General features: G+C 35.9%; 6 protein-coding genes and 1 long non-coding RNA gene across 10 annotated transcripts in view; 3 read left to right on the top strand and 4 right to left on the bottom strand.

Annotated features, from left to right (window-relative positions):
- Positions 1–592: 592 nt before the first annotated feature.
- LOC145228895 (uncharacterized) lies at positions 593–9,287 on the bottom strand. The gene is made up of 4 exons (XM_080094111.1): positions 9,087–9,287; positions 8,822–9,028; positions 1,043–8,751; positions 593–730 (listed from the first exon to the last, which is right to left on the bottom strand). The coding sequence occupies exons 1-3, from the start codon at positions 9,279–9,281 to the stop codon at positions 8,602–8,604; spliced, it is 552 nt and encodes a 183-aa protein (XP_079950237.1). The 5' UTR covers positions 9,282–9,287; the 3' UTR covers positions 593–730; positions 1,043–8,601.
- Positions 3,365–8,590, top strand: LOC145228874 (LIM and senescent cell antigen-like-containing domain protein 1). 2 transcript variants are annotated; one of them, XM_080094085.1, is made up of 9 exons: positions 3,365–3,573; positions 6,056–6,218; positions 6,288–6,354; positions 6,474–6,666; positions 7,182–7,259; positions 7,346–7,486; positions 7,553–7,704; positions 7,789–7,864; positions 7,927–8,590. In XM_080094085.1, the coding sequence occupies exons 1-9, from the start codon at positions 3,365–3,367 to the stop codon at positions 8,039–8,041; spliced, it is 1,194 nt and encodes a 397-aa protein (XP_079950211.1). In that variant the 3' UTR covers positions 8,042–8,590. The 2 variants fall into 2 exon arrangements, with proteins under 2 accessions (XP_079950211.1, XP_079950212.1); XM_080094086.1 differs by lacking the exon at positions 3,365–3,573 and adding an exon at positions 5,268–5,368.
- Positions 9,288–9,330: 43 nt separating the features above from the next.
- LOC145228896 (kxDL motif-containing protein 1-like) lies at positions 9,331–10,420 on the bottom strand. The gene is given in 4 exon segments (XM_080094112.1): positions 9,331–9,552; positions 9,631–9,797; positions 10,164–10,289; positions 10,291–10,420. Coding segments are annotated over 4 exon segments (390 nt in total). The 5' UTR covers positions 10,309–10,420; the 3' UTR covers positions 9,331–9,473.
- Positions 10,421–10,956: 536 nt separating this feature from the next.
- On the bottom strand, positions 10,957–12,419 carry LOC145228900 (uncharacterized). The gene is made up of 3 exons (XR_013860317.1): positions 12,019–12,419; positions 11,883–11,954; positions 10,957–11,794 (listed from the first exon to the last, which is right to left on the bottom strand). It is a non-coding gene; the product is annotated as an uncharacterized LOC145228900 (long non-coding RNA).
- A 39-nt stretch (positions 12,420–12,458) lies between these two features.
- LOC145228893 (prostamide/prostaglandin F synthase-like) lies at positions 12,459–15,711 on the top strand. Its single transcript, XM_080094109.1, has 5 exons — positions 12,459–12,724; positions 12,892–13,096; positions 13,442–13,633; positions 13,707–13,828; positions 13,898–15,711. Exons 1-5 carry the CDS (start codon positions 12,665–12,667, stop codon positions 13,922–13,924), a joined length of 606 nt encoding a protein of 201 aa, XP_079950235.1. The 5' UTR covers positions 12,459–12,664; the 3' UTR covers positions 13,925–15,711.
- A 102-nt stretch (positions 15,712–15,813) lies between these two features.
- The window catches only part of LOC145228892 (prostamide/prostaglandin F synthase-like), a 56,821-nt gene continuing 52,649 nt past the window's right edge, over positions 15,814–19,985 (top strand). For 2 of the 3 annotated variants that reach the window (XM_080094108.1, XM_080094107.1), the window contains exons 1-5: positions 15,814–16,122; positions 16,295–16,499; positions 16,622–16,813; positions 16,888–17,009; positions 17,076–17,115. In XM_080094108.1, coding sequence (XP_079950234.1) covers positions 16,027–16,122; positions 16,295–16,499; positions 16,622–16,813; positions 16,888–17,009; positions 17,076–17,102 — 642 coding nt within the window. In that variant the 5' untranslated portion in view covers positions 15,814–16,026 and the 3' untranslated portion in view covers positions 17,103–17,115. Of the gene's footprint in view, positions 16,123–16,294; positions 16,500–16,621; positions 16,814–16,887; positions 17,010–17,075; positions 17,819–19,985 lie in introns of those variants that run through there. The other variant, XM_080094105.1, reaches the window with a different exon arrangement.
- Positions 17,166–19,734, bottom strand: LOC145228875 (zinc finger MYND domain-containing protein 12-like). The gene is made up of 10 exons (XM_080094087.1): positions 19,487–19,734; positions 19,313–19,408; positions 19,145–19,258; positions 18,841–18,960; positions 18,705–18,781; positions 18,477–18,646; positions 18,294–18,416; positions 18,117–18,237; positions 17,672–17,817; positions 17,166–17,520 (listed from the first exon to the last, which is right to left on the bottom strand). Exons 1-10 carry the CDS (start codon positions 19,585–19,587, stop codon positions 17,401–17,403), a joined length of 1,188 nt encoding a protein of 395 aa, XP_079950213.1. The 5' UTR covers positions 19,588–19,734; the 3' UTR covers positions 17,166–17,400.

Raw genomic sequence — 19,985 nt, 5'->3', positions numbered from 1 at the left:
TGTCTAATACAACTTTTTGCTAACGCTCGGCGTGCTTTTACCAAAAACGTGACTTGCCAAACTGTGGTTCGACGGGACAGCCAAACGCTTTATTGATTTATTCTATGTCTGCATAAATAAAAAAGCATGGATTTCGGCCTACAACTTGGTGACAAAAGTCATTTTTGGTAATTTTTATATTCCTTTGACAGTTGAGAGACAAAACCACATGATGAGCGACGAAACTACACTAAATTTAAGTTTATCAATGTACAACTTTGAAAATTTGGGAGGGGCCATGGGCCCTTTGGCCCTCCCTGGCTACGCCACTGTCTACTATGCACAAAATATGGTGCTCGGTGGTATATAAATATGGTGCTATATATGGTGTAATTTTATGCAGTGTTTATCATTTTTTTTACACTTATGGCACGTTAAACAGGAAAATATTTAAAAACTTAACGTGACAATTGAGACTACTTCTGGTGACAAATGCCTAATATGAAACTTATATTGTAGCGTTGTCACGCACATCCGTATTCCGTCATCAAAATCTTTCACGAGTCATGACACACTTACATGTTAAAAAAATATAAAACTAGCGGTTTTCGAATTGAGTTGAGTTAAGTTTATTTCGCCCAAAATATTCACCACACCGGAAATAGCTGCGCCACGTTGGGACGGAAGTGCTGCAGCCACACCGTAGCCTACTTGGAGTCTGTGGCCAGTTTATTGAAAGACCTCTATACATCTAAAAAGATACATTACACTGAAAATAAATATATTTGTTGCGACCAATCTTAAGCAGCATTACATTAAAAAATAAATGTTGCACGCTTGGATGGTTTTAAAATGTACGCTAAACAGCAGTACAGAGCAGTAACAAAAATAAAGGGGTGCGTGAAAAATATATTGGTGTCAAATTTAAATTTTCACTTTCTTAAACATGTCAAAAACTTTATTAAATCGTGTGCAAAAAGTGATTTTATTGCATCGGGCTGTTGTGTTGTTAAAACTTCTTCTGATTTATTTTTTTGTTAAAATGCGAAACCTCGATATTCACCCATTATTCCACTACGCCTTTATTATCGTGCTATTACAAGAAATCTGCCAAGCTTCATTCTTCATTGGGAATATGCGTAGCACCTTTTTCTTCTTGCCAAATAAAACCACGCTGTTAGGAATGAAATATGTATTGGTTATAAAACTTCATTCGGTTTTAAACAGTACGTATATGTTCAATGACTTGTTGAAGTTTAAATTTCGACGTCGTGTATGGGCTAAAAGGAAAGGTCGTACCTGTGTATCAAACAGGCACCCATTTCCTGTTTGTCTGACAGGCTTATATTGCCTCAATAGGCTTCAACACCAGGAAGGGAAGTCACAGTAACCGATATTATGTCAACTTGTTCAACTTTTACGCTATAGAATTATAAGTAGTGAAACTGAGAAAGTACTAAACAATTGTACACCCAAATAGTTTTAACTTTATTAAACAACTTTTGACAGAAGCAGTTTGTAGGTTTCAACTATAAATTGACTAAACATTTCCAGACTGTCTTTTTGATACATGTGAAAGCTTTGATCAGCATCACACATCTGCAACAAAACAGGTAATTACTTGACTGTCAACATTGTATAATGCCTTATGGAAACAATCTACAAAGAGTTAAAAGTTTTTTGTTTCTAAGTGTAACACATTTACATTTTGCCAAGTGAACTAAGTTGTGTGGCAAAATTTAAAAACATGCTAAGCACAGTGTTTGTTTCTAGATACTGATTTGATTTGACACAACATGTCACCATCAGAAAGGTGATAATTTTACATCATACATAGCAACATCAAGGTAAATAAACCATGCTATACATTTATGGGCTGTTTATGGACTATAAGCCATGTGTCTGAATTATTTTCAAAATTACAACTGAGAAAGGTATTTCAGGTTATATAAGTTACGAACAATTATGAACATTAAAAGCTACATACCTGTATGCATTCTGTTTCAGTTACCAGTATATACAGTGACAAAGAATAAATATGTAAAGAGTGTTACACAGTAGCACATGCGTGGTTGTTAAAATTGTGTTTTTCTTATTAAACAAATAAATGTGACTTCACAACACTTTTACAACTCTCTAAATCTTAAGGAGAACACTAAACCATTTTAGGTTTTATTAATATTAGTTTAAATATAGTAGATTTTCCTAATTTGGTGTATTGTTAGAAGGACATAATTAGTTGCTAGCCAAGTAATAGAACTTTACCACTTGTTAAGTGTACAAAGTAAGCCATGCCTTTCAACCAACTTTGGTGAGCTTAAATACTCATGATTATGTCTGACATGATTTCAAAGAGCTTAGACCTCAGCAGAGCGGATATGAATTTCCTGAATGCACTGCTTTCACATAAGGCTACATTGATTTCTTTTCAGCTTTTGGTAAAATAGACCTGTAGTCAAACTCATAAAGTTTTAAATTTTCCACTTTCACAATACTGCTTAACCCTTTAAATCTTTTCATTGTGTGATGATGCCACGTTTTGTGTTGGCGCGTTCAAATCTTGTACACTTTTTCAACTGGTTGAGGGGATTTGTTTTTGGACAAACCGCCGTGTGTTGTTTCCCTTATATGGCGCAGGCGGTCTTGAGAGCCGCCGAAAGAAATACCTTTGTACCGCAAGCGCACGGTTTGAAGACGTTCAGAGACAAGTTGTGTGTTGTGCGAACGACAGACAACCGGCGAGATTCTGTCAGCAAGTTTCGATTTGACAGGTTGGGAACAAGGCTTTGTACATCGCAGAAGTTTTGGGTTAGTGGCATTTGAAAAATACCAAACAACTAGAGATTTGTGACAAGATACAGCAGAGCATGGCATGCACAAGAGGAATCACAGACCGTGACGGGTTATCAGCCATTGCCACTTGAGTCGCAGAAATAGTTCCACTAGCCTTAGGGAAAGTGTGCGCCAAGACGTTCTGGCCGCCCAAAAACGTTCTTTCCTAACAAGGACAACGAATATGTTTCCCATGTTTTGTCTAGAGTTTGGAAAGTAGCGTTCTTTTAAGGGTCTGATACCAGCCAGGGTTCGTGCTGCCCCTGAGTAGTAGCATTAAACCAATAGCGTCACGATAAAAAAGAACCGTCGTGATTTGTGCGGTGTGACATCACGGAAATTGCTTTGAGTTAATGACAGCGATTGGCAAAGAACGTTTTTGCTTTGATTCAACGGAACTACATTTGATTGTGCTGCATTTTGGGGTGAGCGGTGTAGATGCTATATCAGCTCAGTCGTTACAGTGAAACACTTTTGATGTTTGACTGGATTATTTTCTCAGAGCGACAGATACACTGTTATTTGTAACATATTAAGTTTAGCTTCTGAAATTATGTGCGCGGCATTAGTAAACGGCGCAAGCAACGGCGATGGCGTTGTTTTGCCAATATGCAAGGCCAAGGAGTCTGGTGCCGCTGTTACATCTGAAACATATGAATACGAACAAGCCCAAGCCAAACAGAGAAAACAGTCTGAATCGGAAGAAAAACAAGACGCAGGAGGATTACGTCACGTCGACTCGTTTAAGCCCCTGATTCCAAGGTACGCATTGAAATAGTCGCTTTGCCAAACTTGAGATTGGATTATTTAAATGGATGCAAACCCTCCGTGATTTACAACCGTTTAGTGAAGTATTTGTAAATGAAAACAAAACAACACGATTTCGTTTTAGCCTACTGCTGATTGAAATGTGACGAGCCCTAATGAATAATTAAAGCGTGCAACGAATAACTTTATATAGGCAGCGTAAGTGGTATTCGTTACAGTCTCGGCGATATGACATGACATAACCTTTTACGTTTCTCAAGCTGCCCTGACAAGAGAAAATCAGTTTCAACAATTCATTGAGTTTGTTATGTCATCTATTACTTGTTGGCGTCTCTATAGTGACAATCGACAAAAAGGCTAACGATGTTTCACTTAACTTGGACAATTTGTAATGGAAAAGACAATTATGGTAGAAAAAATTTGCTTTGGCAATTAACTTACTTCGATAATAATCAAGTTAAAACTGTGGCATAAATTACAGCTTTTTCTTCGAAATTTCAATTATCTTCAGCTATTTCGGTCATTCTATTTGAACTGATGCTTGTTCTTTCAGTTAACAACCTGCGAATCGCTTGTCATAAACTTACTGAATTCCACTGTCATTGCTGTGATTTGTTGAGTATACTAGTTTTAACGATAGCCTTATCTGTCATCTCGTTTAGACATAAACACACTTTTCTACGCAAGAAAGATACATTAATGAGCATAGTTGTTTTCTCTTTTCGTCACAGTTTCGACTCTTTCAATATTTGATTTCGTTTGGCACAGAACGCTTCGTCACGAACAAACATTAGAAAGCAACTGACTCTTCTTCTCTATGCGCCAATGTGTTGCTACGAATCAAATCGACTCAGAAGTGGTAGAGCACGGTACGCCTCTCACTGGGATTGTGGAATGCTATTGTTTGTCCCGCGTTCGCGTTTGCGCCTTGTTTGTTGCGCTGTAAAACAGCAAGAACAAATGCGGTTTAGATTGACAACAAGTATTGTCTCGTTAACTGGTTTTCCGTCATATCTAGAGTAGTTTCTGTGCATAGTTTAATCTTTCTGTGGCGATTTTGGGTAGTGGAGGGCGGTTAGCATCATACGCTTGAGTTGACGGCTGCTTTGGTTCAGATTTTTTTACTTTTACCGCGAAGAACGCAGAAGTCTGAAAAGGTGCGCTCTACCGTAACCAACTATTTTTCTGTTTACCAAGTCAGAGCGCCTCCCTTCGAAATTCTATCGATGACAAATAGTTTGAAAGTTTCTCTCATGCACTGGTCGTAGTTTTTCAGTAGTTATCGATGCAAATAGCCTGAATGGTAGTAATACGTGTATAAAAGCAATTGGCTAGAAAAATGATCTAAACGAATTTCAAACAACGTAGCCTGTTTTGCCAGCTTTGTCAATGCGTTTAAAATAGTTATGGACATCTGCAATCGTGAAAGTTACTGAAGCTAAAACTCTTGTTCTCGGAATCTTTGTCAACCTAAACAAATCTACCATTGTTACTGCAGTTTTATTGCGTTGGTAAACTGATCGCAAGATAGCAATCTCTGCTTTGCGGAATAAAAAGCTTCGGGCGGTAATGCGCATATTGAAGACCTAACCTTTGCGGTGCATGACAGTTGAAAGGACAAGTATTTAGGGACGTGTTGTTTATCGCTTGGTATCGTTTCCTGTCGGAAGTGCTGATTTTGCTTAGTAATGTCTGCCAACGCCCACTTGCGCAGTTTTGAGTTGGAAGATTCCAATCTCTTCAGAAGGAGAAAAGAACATGGTAAAGATACAATTACCAATGGCAACAGGTAAAGATTTGTTGCTTTTGTGCCAATTGATATTTCAGTTGTGTTTTTCCTGTGTGAGTTTTTGTCCAGACTGTCACACCACCAATATTGTGAATGTTTTGATCGAACATTTATTTGGTGTTTTGGAAATGCGACGTGCAAGTTGAATTTGAAACCTTTTTAAGTGTTGGTGAAAATATTGTGTGGTACTTTCTTGATCTTTCAAATAGTATGAAAATTTCTTAATCTTTCAATTGAGGGCAATATTTTTTCATGAAACATATTGCTTGCATGCAGTTGTCCAAAATGTGTTTTTTTAATTTTCTGAGTATACTGTGATGTATGAAATGACTCTGTGCGTTTAAAATTTTGCTTGGTGTTATTTTAAACAAAGAGAAATAATCACATGCAAATATTTGATGTTCACCTACTTCCCATCATTCATATTCATAACTGGCTCAGTACAATATAATCAAATATGATGGTTATACTCTACAGCAGGGTTTACCAACCTTTTCCCATTAAAATCCCTTGAGTTATGAAACAATCAACCCTAAACCCCACTAAGCTGACCCCAAATAAAGTGATAATAAATTGGAAAATAAAATAATAGCCACATTTAAAAATTAGCAACCCCAAAAATTTCTCATGAACCCCCAAATGTTAATGCTTTCAGTTTGTTATAATCATGCATTGTTTTGTTTTTAGTGTGAGCATGACAAGCCAGCTTGCACAAGCTGTATGTGTCCGATGTCGTGGTGGCTTTACACCAGTCGAGCAGATGGTCAATTCAAATGGGGAAATATATCATGAGAATTGCTTTGTCTGTGCACAGTGTTTCCAGAAATTTCCAGAAGGTCTCTTTTATGAGGTAGGTTCAATGCTTGATTAAATAACATTGCAGTTTTGTTACCTGCTATGTGCATTATCGTTTTTACAGTTTGAAGGAGTGAAATACTGTGAACATGATTTCCACATGCTTTTTGCTCCGTGCTGTGGAAAATGTGGTAAGTTTATTTGCCATGATTTTACTAAATATTTACAGCAATATTGCAACAACATAACAATATTACAGCCAGTAGACTTACAATCCCTCAGATGCTAACATTTTTGTTTGCTTTTGTAGAGGAATTTATTGTTGGGCGTGTGATCAAGGCAATGAACAACAGCTGGCACCCTGAGTGTTTCACTTGTCAAATCTGCAGTGCCGCATTGGCTGATGTGGGTTTTGTCAAGAATGCGGGACGAAGCTTATGTAGACCTTGCCACAACAGAGAAAAGGCACTTGGATTGGGCAAATATGTATGCAACAAATGCCAGTAAGTACAAATGATGTAAAGCAGGGGTGGACAAAGTGCGGCCCCTTTCCATTTTTTGTGCGACTCTCCATCTTCTTCCAGCTATTTTTTCCCAAATAAGGCTATTTGTTCATCATGTTGAAACTTTTGCTTTTTCAGTGTCTTGTTTAAATTGCGATGTAACCCATAGGCTACACCGCTACACTGATGTGTATCTGCTGTGATATTTCATATCCGCTTGTACTCATAATTTTCTAGTAAAACCTGAAAATATGAGTTAGTGTTTATTTGATGTGCGTCCCTCCTGTAAGAATTACATTTTCCTAACTGGCCCCTGTGTTAAAAATATTGCCCACCCCTGCTTTAAAGGGAAAATTGATTTTGTATCATTAAAAAAAAACATTTGACAAGCATAAGAGAAAACAAGAACTATTTTGAAAATTTTAAATGTGCTAACAATAGAAATGAGTCTTTGCCTATTTTCTGATATTGTCCACGACTTTTGCAATGTGATTTTTGCAATGTTTTTTTTAAAGCACTATTATTGAGGAGGAGCCATTGCGCTTTAAAGGTGACCCCTACCATCCATTCCATTTCAATTGTGACAACTGTGGGTAAGTGTAACTTTGCATCCTAAGTGTAACAAGTGACAGCTGTTGTTGATTCATTTTGTTTTTAATGTATGATGTTTATATTGCAGAAAAGAACTGACTTCTGATGCAAGAGAGTTAAGGGGTGAATTGTTTTGTCTTCCATGCCATGACAAGCAAGGAATTCCAATATGTGGTGCCTGCAGACGTCCTATTGAGGAGAGGGTTGTCAGTGCTATGGGAAAACACTGGTAAATAAACAGTGTTGTTGAAATTATTTACTGGTGTCACATAAATATCATTGTTGCTATGTTAAGGCATGTTGAACACTTTGTCTGCGCCCAATGTGAAAAACCCTTCCTTGGACAAAAGCACTACGAGAGAAATGGACATGCATACTGTGAAATGCATTACAATCAACTGTTTGGTGATGTTTGCTATCATTGCAATGAAGTTATTGATGGGGATGGTAAGAGACTTTATTTGATGGCTGCACAAGCTTTAATTGAAAGACAGATAACTAATAAGTAATAAGCAAACTTTGACATTACAGTTGTGTCAGCTTTGAACAAGTCTTGGTGTGTTCGACATTTCCAGTGTACTTGCTGCAATACAAAACTAACTTTAAAGTAAGTTTGGTGGATACATGGGTAAAAGTGCTTTTCGCTATCACATTATTCATCTGTTTTAGGAACAAATTTGTGGAATATGACATGAAACCTGTCTGCAGGAAGTGCTATGAGAAGTTTCCTCTGGAGCTTAAAAAGAGGTTAAAGAAAGCAGCAGAATCAGAGCGACGGCAATGAGAAACACAAATTCAATCATATTCAATGTTATCGCTACCATGTTTGCATCCATTTACACAGAATATTGTGGTATTTAGTGTGTAAGGCCAATACGTACAGGTGGTGTCTGTTGAGGGATTTCTTGCTTAGAGACCAGAATGATCATTTTTCAGTTTTTAAAAAATGTCCTAATCTTATTACTACTAACCCGAATAACCATGTTGTACGTGCGATTTTGATGTTCGTGATTTAAGTTACATCTGTAATAGTATTGCCAAAATTCACTTCACCTTGGTTTTGGGCCGCGGATCTGCAGTAACATTAGGCTACCTTTCATGAAAACAGAAATGTGCTTTGGCCTTGTTTTATGTAAGCAGCATGTAACCTGTGCACATCTACAATACAGTTGCTGGCATTACCAAAAAAATTGCAGCCAATAATGTATTTGTGGCATCAGTTTGATAATGTCAGTGTTTTGTGTTGTGGAATGTTTCTTAATTGGCTAATAATCGCCAAGTGTTTCCTTTCCATCATGTACTGCATGTTACAATAAACTATTATCTGCACAAATATTAATCCTGTTACTTAAGGATTTTGTAAATAACACTGTAATTTAAAGAACTAGTAATGTAATCTTTTGGAATCTTGTACTGGTTGTCTGCCACGTCTTTGCAAGATGGTTGAAAGTTGACCAAAATTTGGCAAATCTCTGGGTGATTTCCATCAACAGCCTATTGCAAATTTGTCAAGATAGTGGCCAAAAGCTATATCTTCACATTTACAATTTGAAAGAGGACTTGCCTTGTGCAGGGCTGTTTTTCCATCTGCATCTTGTAAACAAACATCAGCTTTATGCCTTAACAGGAGTTTTACGATCTCAAGGCATCCTTTAGAAGCAGCTCTATGCAATGGGGTAGCCTGACCAGCCTTGGTTTGCGCATTTACCAATGCTCCATTTTGCAGCAATGCTTTTGTAATGTTTTCATATCCCCTCATTGCAGCATAATGCTGAAGAAAAAACTTATCATTCACTGGGCAAATCTTAGCGATTAATGTCAACACTTACCAATGCAGTATAGCCTGCTGAGTCCCTTACACTAGGTGAGCCTCCGTTTTGAAGGTATTTTACAATTGAAGGATAGTCACCCGTTGAGGCAGCATTCCAAGGGCCCTTTTCAAAATCCATTTCATCAAGAGTTTGGTATACTCCCCCAACACCACTAGGGCAACCACAACTGTCATGACTGTGACCTTGATCCATGTTTTTAGATTTTTACATATTTATTTACATTATATATTCACTAGAAGTACTTTGTGACATAAAAATAGTTAAGTTTATTGCACAGGAAATGAAAGTTGATAATACATCAGTAAACAACTGGACAACTTCTCATAAGCCTTGGTGGAGGCAACAGCATAACACTCATTTAAACACACAAATTTCTACAGTAACTCATGTCACTTTCTCATGAGTTTCCCCAACAACCAACCACGATTCTGAACTTCGAGACTGAAGCTTCAACTTTAAATTTCTGCAAGAGAATGATATTAGAAAATATATACATATTTCAAGTTGAATGTAAAAACTGAGATCACATGCAAGTGTTTACCTAATGCGAGAAAATATTGAATTTAAATCCTTTTTCATATCTACTAAAACTAGTGTGTGGTGTTGAATTCTCCCCAGTAAAATTTCTTGTTGTTTTTCAGCAATTCGATTGCAGTTAAGAAGCATTTGATTGCTCTTTTCAAGGTTTTGAAGCATTTGTTTTTGCTCCTGATAACAGGAATTTAAACAGTAGTTAAAAGTAAGCCTAAAATCTCAAGGATCAAGTCAATAAATTATGTGTTATACCTACAACTGAGATCTTATACACCAATTTGGCACATCAAATTCAACAGAAAAATTTCCCAACAGTAAAAAAGAGTGAAATGATGCAGCAAACACACCCAGTGTTCTATCTATTGCTTTTTTAATTAGTAGGCAAAATTATGCTAAAAAATAACTTAAATGCAAGAAAATAACACCACACTGGCAATTTAAGCAAATTCATATTGACAGTGTTGAAGTGACCTGCTTTACAAAAAAAAAACATCTTACATAATATAAATATTATATACGTTACGCAATGGTTACCTTTACCTTAATAATAGCTGTCACATCGTCTCTATTCGTTACATTTCTAACATTGGAACAGAACTGGGCGTTATCCGTAGATACATAGGCCATTTTCTTTCCCAATTCTCGGCAGCTTGTTTCACACACACACAAAAAAACAGTTCTTCATGAAGTAACAATTACGTTTTTATTTACCAACTAGAACAAGAAGCACTTTAACGCGCATGTCACATGGACCGTGACAGTGTCATTTTGAGCGTGACCGTGTCACTTGGGGCGTGACTTTGACCAGAATAAATTGGTAAGCACTTAATGTAAAGCGGCAGGTACTGGGATACCGTTGATACACAAAAATGACAATCAAAATGAAACGCGCTTATGACGTCATAACCACACTCCCGCATTACTTGTTTTAGCTACTTACCTCTTGCAACAAGGTAAATGATGTGGTTTAAACCATTTTGGCTACATGTTTAAATATTTTTAGTGATTTTTTTTTATAAAATAATAGTGTTTAGAATTAAAACAAAAACAAATCAAAAAAGATAATCGCTGTCGTATATGAACATGTAAATTTTAGCCTTTTTGAGTGTGACATTATACAAATTTTTTTTTAAACAATACACTTTCGCATGAATGCGTGGCAAATATAAAGAATTGAATTATTAAAAGCCTAATGCTATCCGATGTGGAGTTAATTCAGTAAAATTGCACATAAAATTTTGTGCATGTTGGCTGCATAAAACATTAATATATAGCTTGATTGAGTCTATCTACTGGTCACTTTTAACTTGAATAGCAATGTTACATAAAAAACTGTTGCATTTTTTGTTTTATTTTGCAGAAAATTAATATGCAATACATAGTTGTTACAAATATTATACATAAACTTATAAAACAGTATAAACACAACAGAATCAAACTTGTAAAAGATCAGTTAATGCCTTTCATGTTGCAAATAAGAACATTTGTTCTCCAGCGATGCTGAAGATACCACCACATGCAATGTTAAACTATTTTGCAGTTTACTTTTGGCCCAACACAAAGGGATAATGCAGAAAGGGCTCAATTTCCTTATTCAGCCAGTATGATGTTAATCTTAAAACAGTACTCAAAATGTGTAGATTATTTACTTTTGTTAAGCTTTCTCTTAATTCAATTCACTTCAGTATGCCTGTCATAAAATGTTTGGTTGACTTGTACTGAGTTTTGATGTTTGGGTAAAATAATGGTGGAGCATATTTGTAGTTCTTGGGTCACATGCAAACAGCAAGTATCCTGACAATGACAAAAAAGAAAGGAAACATTTCAAAGTAAAACTGATGCCAAGTACTGCAACGTTGGACTGGAACTGTACACTTTTATCATCAATTTTTATGTTTGGAAGAGTATCTGAATGGCCAATTTTTTTCTTTTTTTAAACTGGATTTTTGTTTTGTTTAAATGTGACAAGTTTGCATTTCAAAACCATATAATAAACCGATTTCAGATGTCATTTATCACTAACTTTTGGTGTTTGACCAAAAGTGCCTTTCCTTGTGAAGATTTCATAAGTTTTGGCAATGAGAGTTGGTTGGCATCCAGCAGGTATGAGACAATAGATTTATAACCAATAGAAAGTATCTGTTCTTCCAGTAAATCTCACTTTTTTGTATCTGAAACAAGAGTGAAAAATAGGCAGTGACATGAATTATTAGAAATTAAGATATGCCTGGCATGTATTAGTTTCATGAAAAGACTTACCACAAGTACGATGAAGGACACAATTAACCTACAGGTTGTTTAACAGCAGCGATCCTGTATGTACGGAAAAGTCTTAAAACAAACTTTTTTACTTGAAAATGATGCAATGATCACAAAAATATTACTTGTAACTTACCACTAGCAGGCTACAATTTAAAATCGTAGAGTCGACTACTGTACGGTGTAATCAGGCGTATTCCAGCATTTAACAAAATGGACGGCGATGTTTCAAGCATAAAAGTCGAAAACCACAAGCATAAAGAATTTGCTGGCTTTATAAAAATAACTTACCAGCCGATGCAATACATTTACCTCTAGTTCGCTACAGCGAATAACCTCGATAGGGGTCACACACCAAAAGGATGGCGTCTTTTAACTCACATAATTGACAATTTCTGCTCAATAACTAATTTAAGAGTTTAAGTAGGCTCAAAACACCATTTTTAGGGTTTCGCGCCAAATTCGTTGATTTCTTCTTGACAACGGTAACCCAGTACCTGCCGCTTTACATTAAGTGCTTACCGAATAAATTAAGCAAATTGATTGTTCCTAAGCAAAATTCCGGCTTGGTGGCTGTTTGAGTGTCGCTATGTTTTCTTTTACCAAGCGAAATAAACCCAACTCAACATTTAGGAAGATGTTGACTGCCGCCTCCAACGGTCAAGTATGGCAGTGTTCCGAGTCCGACGTTTATCAATTTGTCTTGCGACGCTGTATGAGGTAGGGGATTCTCACTGTTTGTTTTTTGTCGCTGGGTTGTATTTATTTTTATCCTGTAAGATATGTCGGAAATACTTCAGACCATCGGTGAAAATCAAGTCAAGCATTTTCCAACTGGCGAGGTTTGCTGCTATTTGTTGTTGTTTTGTTAAATTTAATGCTAGCAAAGACATATTACTTTTTTAAAATTAAAACAAACCATAGCATATTTTTGAAATACATTTGCAGCTGAATTAACTTTTATTTTAGTAATTCGTTCGGTAGAAGTAATACATAATGCAATATTTAGGAAGTGCAACTAAAAAGCTTCTGGGCCGACAATGATGTTGTCATTTATTTTCTGAGGAGATATGGCTGTCCAGTTTGTAGATGGTTAGCAAAAAATGTTAGCAGATTACAGCCAATATTTGATTCCAACAATGTGAAGCTGGTTGGTATGAGCCCACAGACACAGGGATCAGATGAATTTTTGAAGTCAAAACTATTCTCTGGAGGTGAATTTATGCGGTCACGTCTAAAACTGCGGGCCCACTTGGATCACTTGGCCCGCCTCATGCAATTAAAAAACTGCGGGACCGCATGGCATGCTTCTCGTAATAAAAACTGCGGGCCCACTATATCCAGTGCTTGTCGTGTTTCTCGCAAGTATAAAAACTGTGGGCCCGCAGTTTTTTTTATTGCATGAGGCGGGCCAAGTGGGCCCGCAATTTTAGACGTGACCCGAATTTATGTGGATATGTCTGAGTTTCTGAATATAGGCCTTAGCCTTACTGTTGTTTTAATACCTTCGATTATAGATTTTTATTTCATCTGCAACCAAATAAAACTTTGTTTTACAGAACTGTATATTGATGAGAAGAAGAAATGTTACAAAGATCTAGAATACCAGCAATATTCATTTTTTGGTGCTTTAATGGCACTAAAAGACAAGGACACTCAGTTTTTGAGTCAAAAAGCTAAGGAGGAGGGTATAAGTGGTGATATCAGGGGTGACTGGTATCAAATGGGTGGCCTACTTGTAATTAGGAAAGGTATGCACAAAAACATTGGTAATCATGAAGCTGTTGTATCTTTCATAAACCAAGTTTTGTTGTGCGTTAACAGGAGGAGAAGTGTTGTTAAATTTCAAGCAACAAAAGGGCAGTGATCATGTGGAAAATCCAGAAATCTTAAAAGCACTTGGTATTGATGCTGCATTTGAAGAGGCTAGTGACAAACCAGCAGAAGTAAGTTTCGTGCATATAAATTCTTCCTTTTACTTGAATTGACCATATAATTTATATTTGCATTTGCAGTGTGATGCAGCTGCCTGTTCTATGTAACAAACATAGGTTTGATATGTTTTCTCTCTTCTACATTTCACTTACAAAAGCCATACTGCCTGCCATGTCTTTTGCACTTGGTTATCCTGAAGTATTTTATAATCGGTGGAACCATTGGAGCAGTAAACCAAGGGCCAATCCTTTAGGTTCTGGCAATCACATCACATATTAATCACAAATATTAATTGGTGGCATACCATGTGTTATATTTCCATGTGTCTGTCCTTGATTGTGTGATTTAAAGTTTGTCTTTAAATATTTACAGAAAATGATTTGTCCTTGTGGATGTTAGAACCTGCAGGATAATCCTGAATTTGTACTCTATTTTATTTTTATTATACTGTGTAACAAGTTTGATAAGCAGTTCAATTAAAAATGTTTAATAGGTGGTACTAAATGCAGCATGGCACTGCATGTTCCAACATGTCACTACTAGGGTTAGTTTGGATATTAATATTTTTTATCAACCAGTTAATAGATATGTAAGCTATCCAATTAACAGGTTTCATTATAAATTCGGCCGAAACCGAACTTTTTTGTTGCATGGAATTAAGGCGTTAAATTTCATTTTAGCCCATATGAAACATCATAAATTAACTATTTGTTGTATCTATGAAATACCAGCCACGTTGTCTGCAAAATATTAGATGTTTACTAAAGCTTACGCTTTGTACAAGTGACTTAAATTTTTTTTAAATTTAATTCACTCGCATCGACAACCCCAGGTTCAGTTGAAAACATCCATACGAAAGGGGATTTTAGGTTCGGCCTGATTCGGCCGAAATTATTCGGCCTCATGGCCGAATATTAGGTTTCGGCCCGAACCTTTTTAGGCGGGTTCGGTGCATCACTAGTATATATATATAACAAATTTCTGCATTTTTAACATTTACTGCTATTACAGTGTATTTCTAATAAAGCACTGTACATCAAATGTTTCACATTTTGCCATCTAGTTATTTTTCTGTTTGAGAAAAGGTTCCAAACAATGCTTTGGCCTTTAAAAGGTACAAATTATATTACATAATCCCCTTACTTCACATTCCTTGTGTATACCTTTGCAAAGCTTGTACTGCAAGACGTTACATTACAATACATGTATTTGCTAGTATTACTTCATTTTCTTTGTTTTTGTTTCTTTATGACATTTACGATTCTTTTGTGAATTTTACCAGCAGTAGAGAATACACAATACAAAGTGAATATTTGGCCGAATTAAGATAAATCTAATGGTAAAATTTAACCCTTTAAAAGTTATCGGATCATTGGAGAGAGTTCTACCTCATGATGAAATTAATACTTTACCGACTTATGGAACGGTGATGGTTAGAACTATTCATGTTGGCATAATCTGGTCTTACATATCTCATGTGGAATATTGTACAGAAAGATGCGGTATTTAGTACCGCCCTTTTTGAATGCAATTTTTATGATGTTGTTGCATTTGCTTTTGGTCTTGTTCATACAACATTTTACACAAAAAAAGAACAAATAAAGGCCATGCAGTACACAAATCAGCAATTATGTGTATAGCATTTGCTTACTTAAACTTTTTCCACTATGTATCACAAACTCCAATATACGCTACCTCATTATAACAACAAATATATGAACACATTCAGTGTTATTATGTCTTTTAGATGAATGCCCATGTTTACTAAAACTGAACAACGGACAATTTGCACACAGCTGCAAAATGGAAAATTTATTTATTAAGTGACATTTTTTTATTTTTACCCTAATGACAACCGTCGCGTTATATCCGGGAATTACATGTTTTGCATTTTTGTATTGTATTAATTTTGAGACTGGACATGAAAATGGTACATAGCAGTACAGAAACACTACACTTATTTAAACACAACTGCCCAGTGTTTATTGAAACAAATGACAGTTTTGTTCCCGCACTACAGCAGATTGTGCCACACCGAAAAAAACAAACGTGTTTAAATTTTTTATGACGCCAACTGTTACCCAACGTATGACGCAGCAAATAAACAGCGTTACTCACTGGAGCGTGACGATTGTTATGTAAGAGAGGCCACCGGCATTATAAAAACGAATTGTGAGCCTGGGTGTTTACTGTTCTGTTTTGTGAAGTAATGCGGTTGGGTGTCGTTTATCAAATCAGAAAAGTTATGTCGGGAACACTGCAGACCGTCGGTGAAAATCAAATCAAGCATTTTCCATCAGGCAAGGTATGATGTTATTGTTATTTACCGTTGTGGTATTTTTTTGATAAATGCTTGTGTTTCAAAACAATGTGCATCTTGAAATAACGTTAACATGTAGGTCAACAGTGAAATTGATTATTTCTATAGTATAGTTTGCCTACTGCATTGTTTGTTTAACTTTAAAGTATTTTTTTAGGAAGTACAGTTAAAAAGCTTCTGGGCCAACAATGATGTCGTCATATATTTCCTCAGAAGATATGGCTGCCCTGTGTGTAGATGGTTAGCGAAAAATATAAGCAGATTACAGCCAATATTTGATTCCAACAATGTGAAGCTGGTTGGTATAAGCCCACAGACGAAGGGATCAGATGAATTTTTAGAATCAAAACTATTTTCTGGAGGTAAGATTACATAAATAGGGTTAAGTTTCTGATTGGAATTCGCTTTACAGATAAGGAAAGAACACCGTATTGTTTTATTAAATTGAGATGTGTATTATTCCTGCAATTATATTTTTTTACAGAACTGTATATTGATGAGCAGAAGAAATGTTACAAAGATCTAGATTATCAGCAATATTCATTTGTGGGTGCTTTAATGGCCGTTAAAGACAAAGACACCCAATTGATAAACCAAAAAGCAAAGAAAGAGGGTATTAGCGGTAATCTGAAGGGTGACTTGTATCAGATGGGAGGTTTACTTGTAATTAGAAAAGGTATACAGAAATATGTCTAAATCTTTTTCTGAGGTTTTGTGTATTTAATAATTCCTGTTTTGTTGTCGCAACAGGGGGAGAAATCTTGTTAAACTTCAAGCAACAAAAGGGCAGTGATCATGTGGAAAACCCAGAAATCCTAAAAGCGCTTGGTATTGATGCTGAATTGGAAGCGGCCAATGACAAACCAGCTGAAGTAAGTTTCATGTAAATACATTATTTCAGTTGATTTTAACCAACCAATTTCTGTTTGTATTTGCAGTGTGATGCAGCTGCCTGTTCCATGTAACTAAAATTGGTTTCAAATTGGTTTTATGTTGGCTTCAAGTTGTAATTATAACAAGTATGACACTGTTGCAGTATGTTATATAATACACAACACCCAAGAACATATAATGACGCCAATGTTGTATAATTCTAAACTACACAAATGAAAAAGTGCACTGAAGAAAATGATACATTCCGATCTATTTGAAATTGTTGTATCTTTTTGTAAAAGATCAACAGCACAACTTCGTGTTTGGCAATACAATTACATTTTTTGTCAATACGTGGTACAGTGGTAAATTATACGCAAGCATTTTATTTTATGTTGCTAATCTTTTGCTTGAATTGCTTAAATTTAAAAATATTGGTACAGCTGGGGTTTCAACATTTGCTGGCAGTCTCTCATTTGCCGTTATAGACCTTCTGCCAAACTCCTGTGCCTAAAACAAGTAAACCAGGTTTGTTGTAGATTCATCAGTGTTATGGTTATATATATTTGCAAGTTTAATTTAAATCAACTGTTTGTTGCCTGCGCTACTGTTTGTAATATATCGCTACAATATAACAAATATAATTCAAGTTTTTACTTACCCTTGTCATATCATCCAATACAAAGTACAGCATGCTTAATGTGTGGCAAATTTTTGAAATAGCAACAAAGTTTGGTTTGGAGGATTGTTCACAAATATCATACACTGCGTTTAACATTTGGATTGCTTCTGATTCCTGGGCTTCATCTGCAAAAAGATAATACAGCTAACAAAAACTTGAAATCACAATTCATAGAAAAGCTATTTCAAAATTCAAGAATTACAAAAAACAGATTTTGTGCATTACATTTTAGGTTGACACTTTTTCCCAGTATAGTAACTTACACAAAGTGTTCACATGTAAATGCATTGACAGTTAAAGCTGTGTGAACTACAGTTTTTGCCTTGAAAAATTGTTGTGATTTTGAACGCTGATAATAACCAAAATCTGCTGATTTATAATTATTTTTACTGGCACTTTACTTTTTAAACCACCAATCTTTTACCAAAAAATCTGGTGTCCTGTATTTCTTCTGGTGTTGTGGGCCCAAGAAAACCTGTTGTTGATTGGACTGCAGTCTTCTTCTTTACAGCTTCTGCCAAGAACTCAAACCATGTGTCTGTTACCTGCACAAACTTGTGTTATACAAGCAGAGAACATGATTTTAAAGTTATGTGTAAACCTGATTGTAAAGTGAATCTGCAACGTCCATTTTGTTTTGTCTGAAAAACACATTTGCCATGTGAAAGTATCCACCAGTAGTGTGAATATCTTTGGTGCCCCACTGATTGCTTGCATGGTAAATCTACAACAAAACAAGGTAATTAACTTAAGGTCATTAATTGGACAACAATTGTTTGATTACGTCTTCTGCAAGCATTCGCAGGGCATTTTCGTAATCCCCTTTGGCTGCATACAGTAGGGCAATGTTGCGATAAAGTTTAGATTTAATTGCATCTGTGGCATCAGGTGCCTTCAGCACAGTCCATTCAGCTTGGGCAAGGTATTCATCTGCTTGTGAAAGTTTACCAAGACCTTAACAAAATCAATAGTTAATGCAGATCTTAGATTTGTAAGAAACATGACATGTTACCTATGCTTGCCTCCCCAAGTATCAAATAAGATGGCACTAAATTGACTGAGTTAAGTCCATGTACATCAATACTAAATCTGTAACAATCCAAATGGTAAAAAATGACTCATTGTTTATGAAAAAATGCAACAGCAACCTTAGGGATTGAACAGCTGCTGGAACAGCCTGGTTGTGCTTCCCATCAAAGAGCAACTTCTGACCAATGACGCGAGTCAATTCCATCATGCTCTTTTGTCGGTGAAGCAAATCTTTTTTTCTGTTAAGCAAAGCAGTTAAATCTACTTGTTGACACATTTTCAATAGTTCACAAGTAATATTAAAAGAATAAAAAAGCAGCAGGCAATAATTAATACATAAAGTATTGAGAAGGTGTATTAAGTGGTTTATATGGTAATATTATCTTGTGTATTTGGGTATTTGTAGGCTAATGGAAAACCAACCTTATTTCCCTTTCTTCAGATGAGCTCATAAATGGCATTGACCCTTCAAGTGGGACAAGCAGCTGACACATGCTTTCAGTCAATTTAATCCAGTCTGGGTGTTGATCTAAACCACTGTATAAAATACAGGTTTAAATCATGAATAAAAAATGAAGTTTTGATACTTACCTTTCTTTTAAAATGTCAAGGAGCTTAATGCCAAGATTTTGCAACTGGTTAAACTTAGTGTCAATGTCATCTTCAAGATTAACATTCTTTTTAGACCTAAATAATGTAAATATTTGGTGTTCAATGATTTTAGCACCATAAGAAACGCACATAGCAAGTACACTGTACATCTACCTGTCTTTTGCCGATTTTAATGCTGTTTGAATTTTCTGTCGACTTTTTTCAAGATCGTCTTGGGTTTGATCCCACGTTTTCTCCAGGCCTGTTCGTGACATAGTTTGAGTTCGTAATTTTTAAGTAAAAGTCAGTGCACTTGTTATCCATGTGCACAGACTAAGCAATGTAAAACATGGTTTTCAAACCACTTGTTTTTTGCTGGCCTAGGTTTTCGCTTTAACAACAACCACCAACGGTGCAAAAGAGTTTTTACCAAGCCATCGCGATGGCAACATAGAAATTACTTCAGTGTTGATCTAATGTGATTTCAAACTTTCCATGATTCGACTTATGGTTTTATTGTTGTTCTTATATAAAAGAAATTAAAATTAAATGTATTTTAGACAAGCCTTGGAAAAATTTTTACAAACAGGCTACGCTTAAACAAACCAACACTATAAAATCAAATGTCTGCAGAACAGGAACGCGCGGTAATTTCTGCAGAATAAGAAGGTGT

The sequence above is a fragment of the Phallusia mammillata genome, chromosome 5 (assembly GCF_965637545.1).
Source record: "Phallusia mammillata chromosome 5, kaPhaMamm4.hap1.1, whole genome shotgun sequence".
NCBI classification, from domain to species: domain Eukaryota; kingdom Metazoa; phylum Chordata; class Ascidiacea; order Phlebobranchia; family Ascidiidae; genus Phallusia; species Phallusia mammillata.
This window is presented reverse-complemented; position numbering and strand designations above follow the sequence as displayed.

Coding starts and splice junctions, on each gene's coding strand:
- LOC145228875 (XM_080094087.1), bottom strand. CDS start 19,587: ATGTCACGAACAGGCCTGGAGAAAACGTGGGATCAAACCCAAGACGAT. Junction 18,961..19,144: donor TCTGAAGAAAGGGAAATAAG/GTTGGTTTTCCA, acceptor TTTGCTTAACAG/AAAAAAAGATTTGCTTCACC. Junction 18,417..18,476: donor TGCGAATGCTTGCAGAAGAC/GTAATCAAACAA, acceptor GTTTTGTTGTAG/ATTTACCATGCAAGCAATCA.
- LOC145228895 (XM_080094111.1), bottom strand. CDS start 9,281: ATGGATCAAGGTCACAGTCATGACAGTTGTGGTTGCCCTAGTGGTGTT. Junction 9,029..9,086: donor CAGCAGGCTATACTGCATTG/GTAAGTGTTGAC, acceptor TTTTTTCTTCAG/CATTATGCTGCAATGAGGGG. Junction 8,752..8,821: donor GAAAAACAGCCCTGCACAAG/GCAAGTCCTCTT, acceptor AATTTGCAATAG/GCTGTTGATGGAAATCACCC.
- LOC145228874 (XM_080094085.1), top strand. CDS start 3,365: ATGTGCGCGGCATTAGTAAACGGCGCAAGCAACGGCGATGGCGTTGTT. Junction 3,574..6,055: donor TTTAAGCCCCTGATTCCAAG/GTACGCATTGAA, acceptor TTTTGTTTTTAG/TGTGAGCATGACAAGCCAGC. Junction 6,667..7,181: donor TATGTATGCAACAAATGCCA/GTAAGTACAAAT, acceptor TTTTTTTTAAAG/CACTATTATTGAGGAGGAGC.
- LOC145228893 (XM_080094109.1), top strand. CDS start 12,665: ATGTCGGAAATACTTCAGACCATCGGTGAAAATCAAGTCAAGCATTTT. Junction 12,725..12,891: donor AGCATTTTCCAACTGGCGAG/GTTTGCTGCTAT, acceptor TGCAATATTTAG/GAAGTGCAACTAAAAAGCTT. Junction 13,829..13,897: donor CTAGTGACAAACCAGCAGAA/GTAAGTTTCGTG, acceptor TTGCATTTGCAG/TGTGATGCAGCTGCCTGTTC.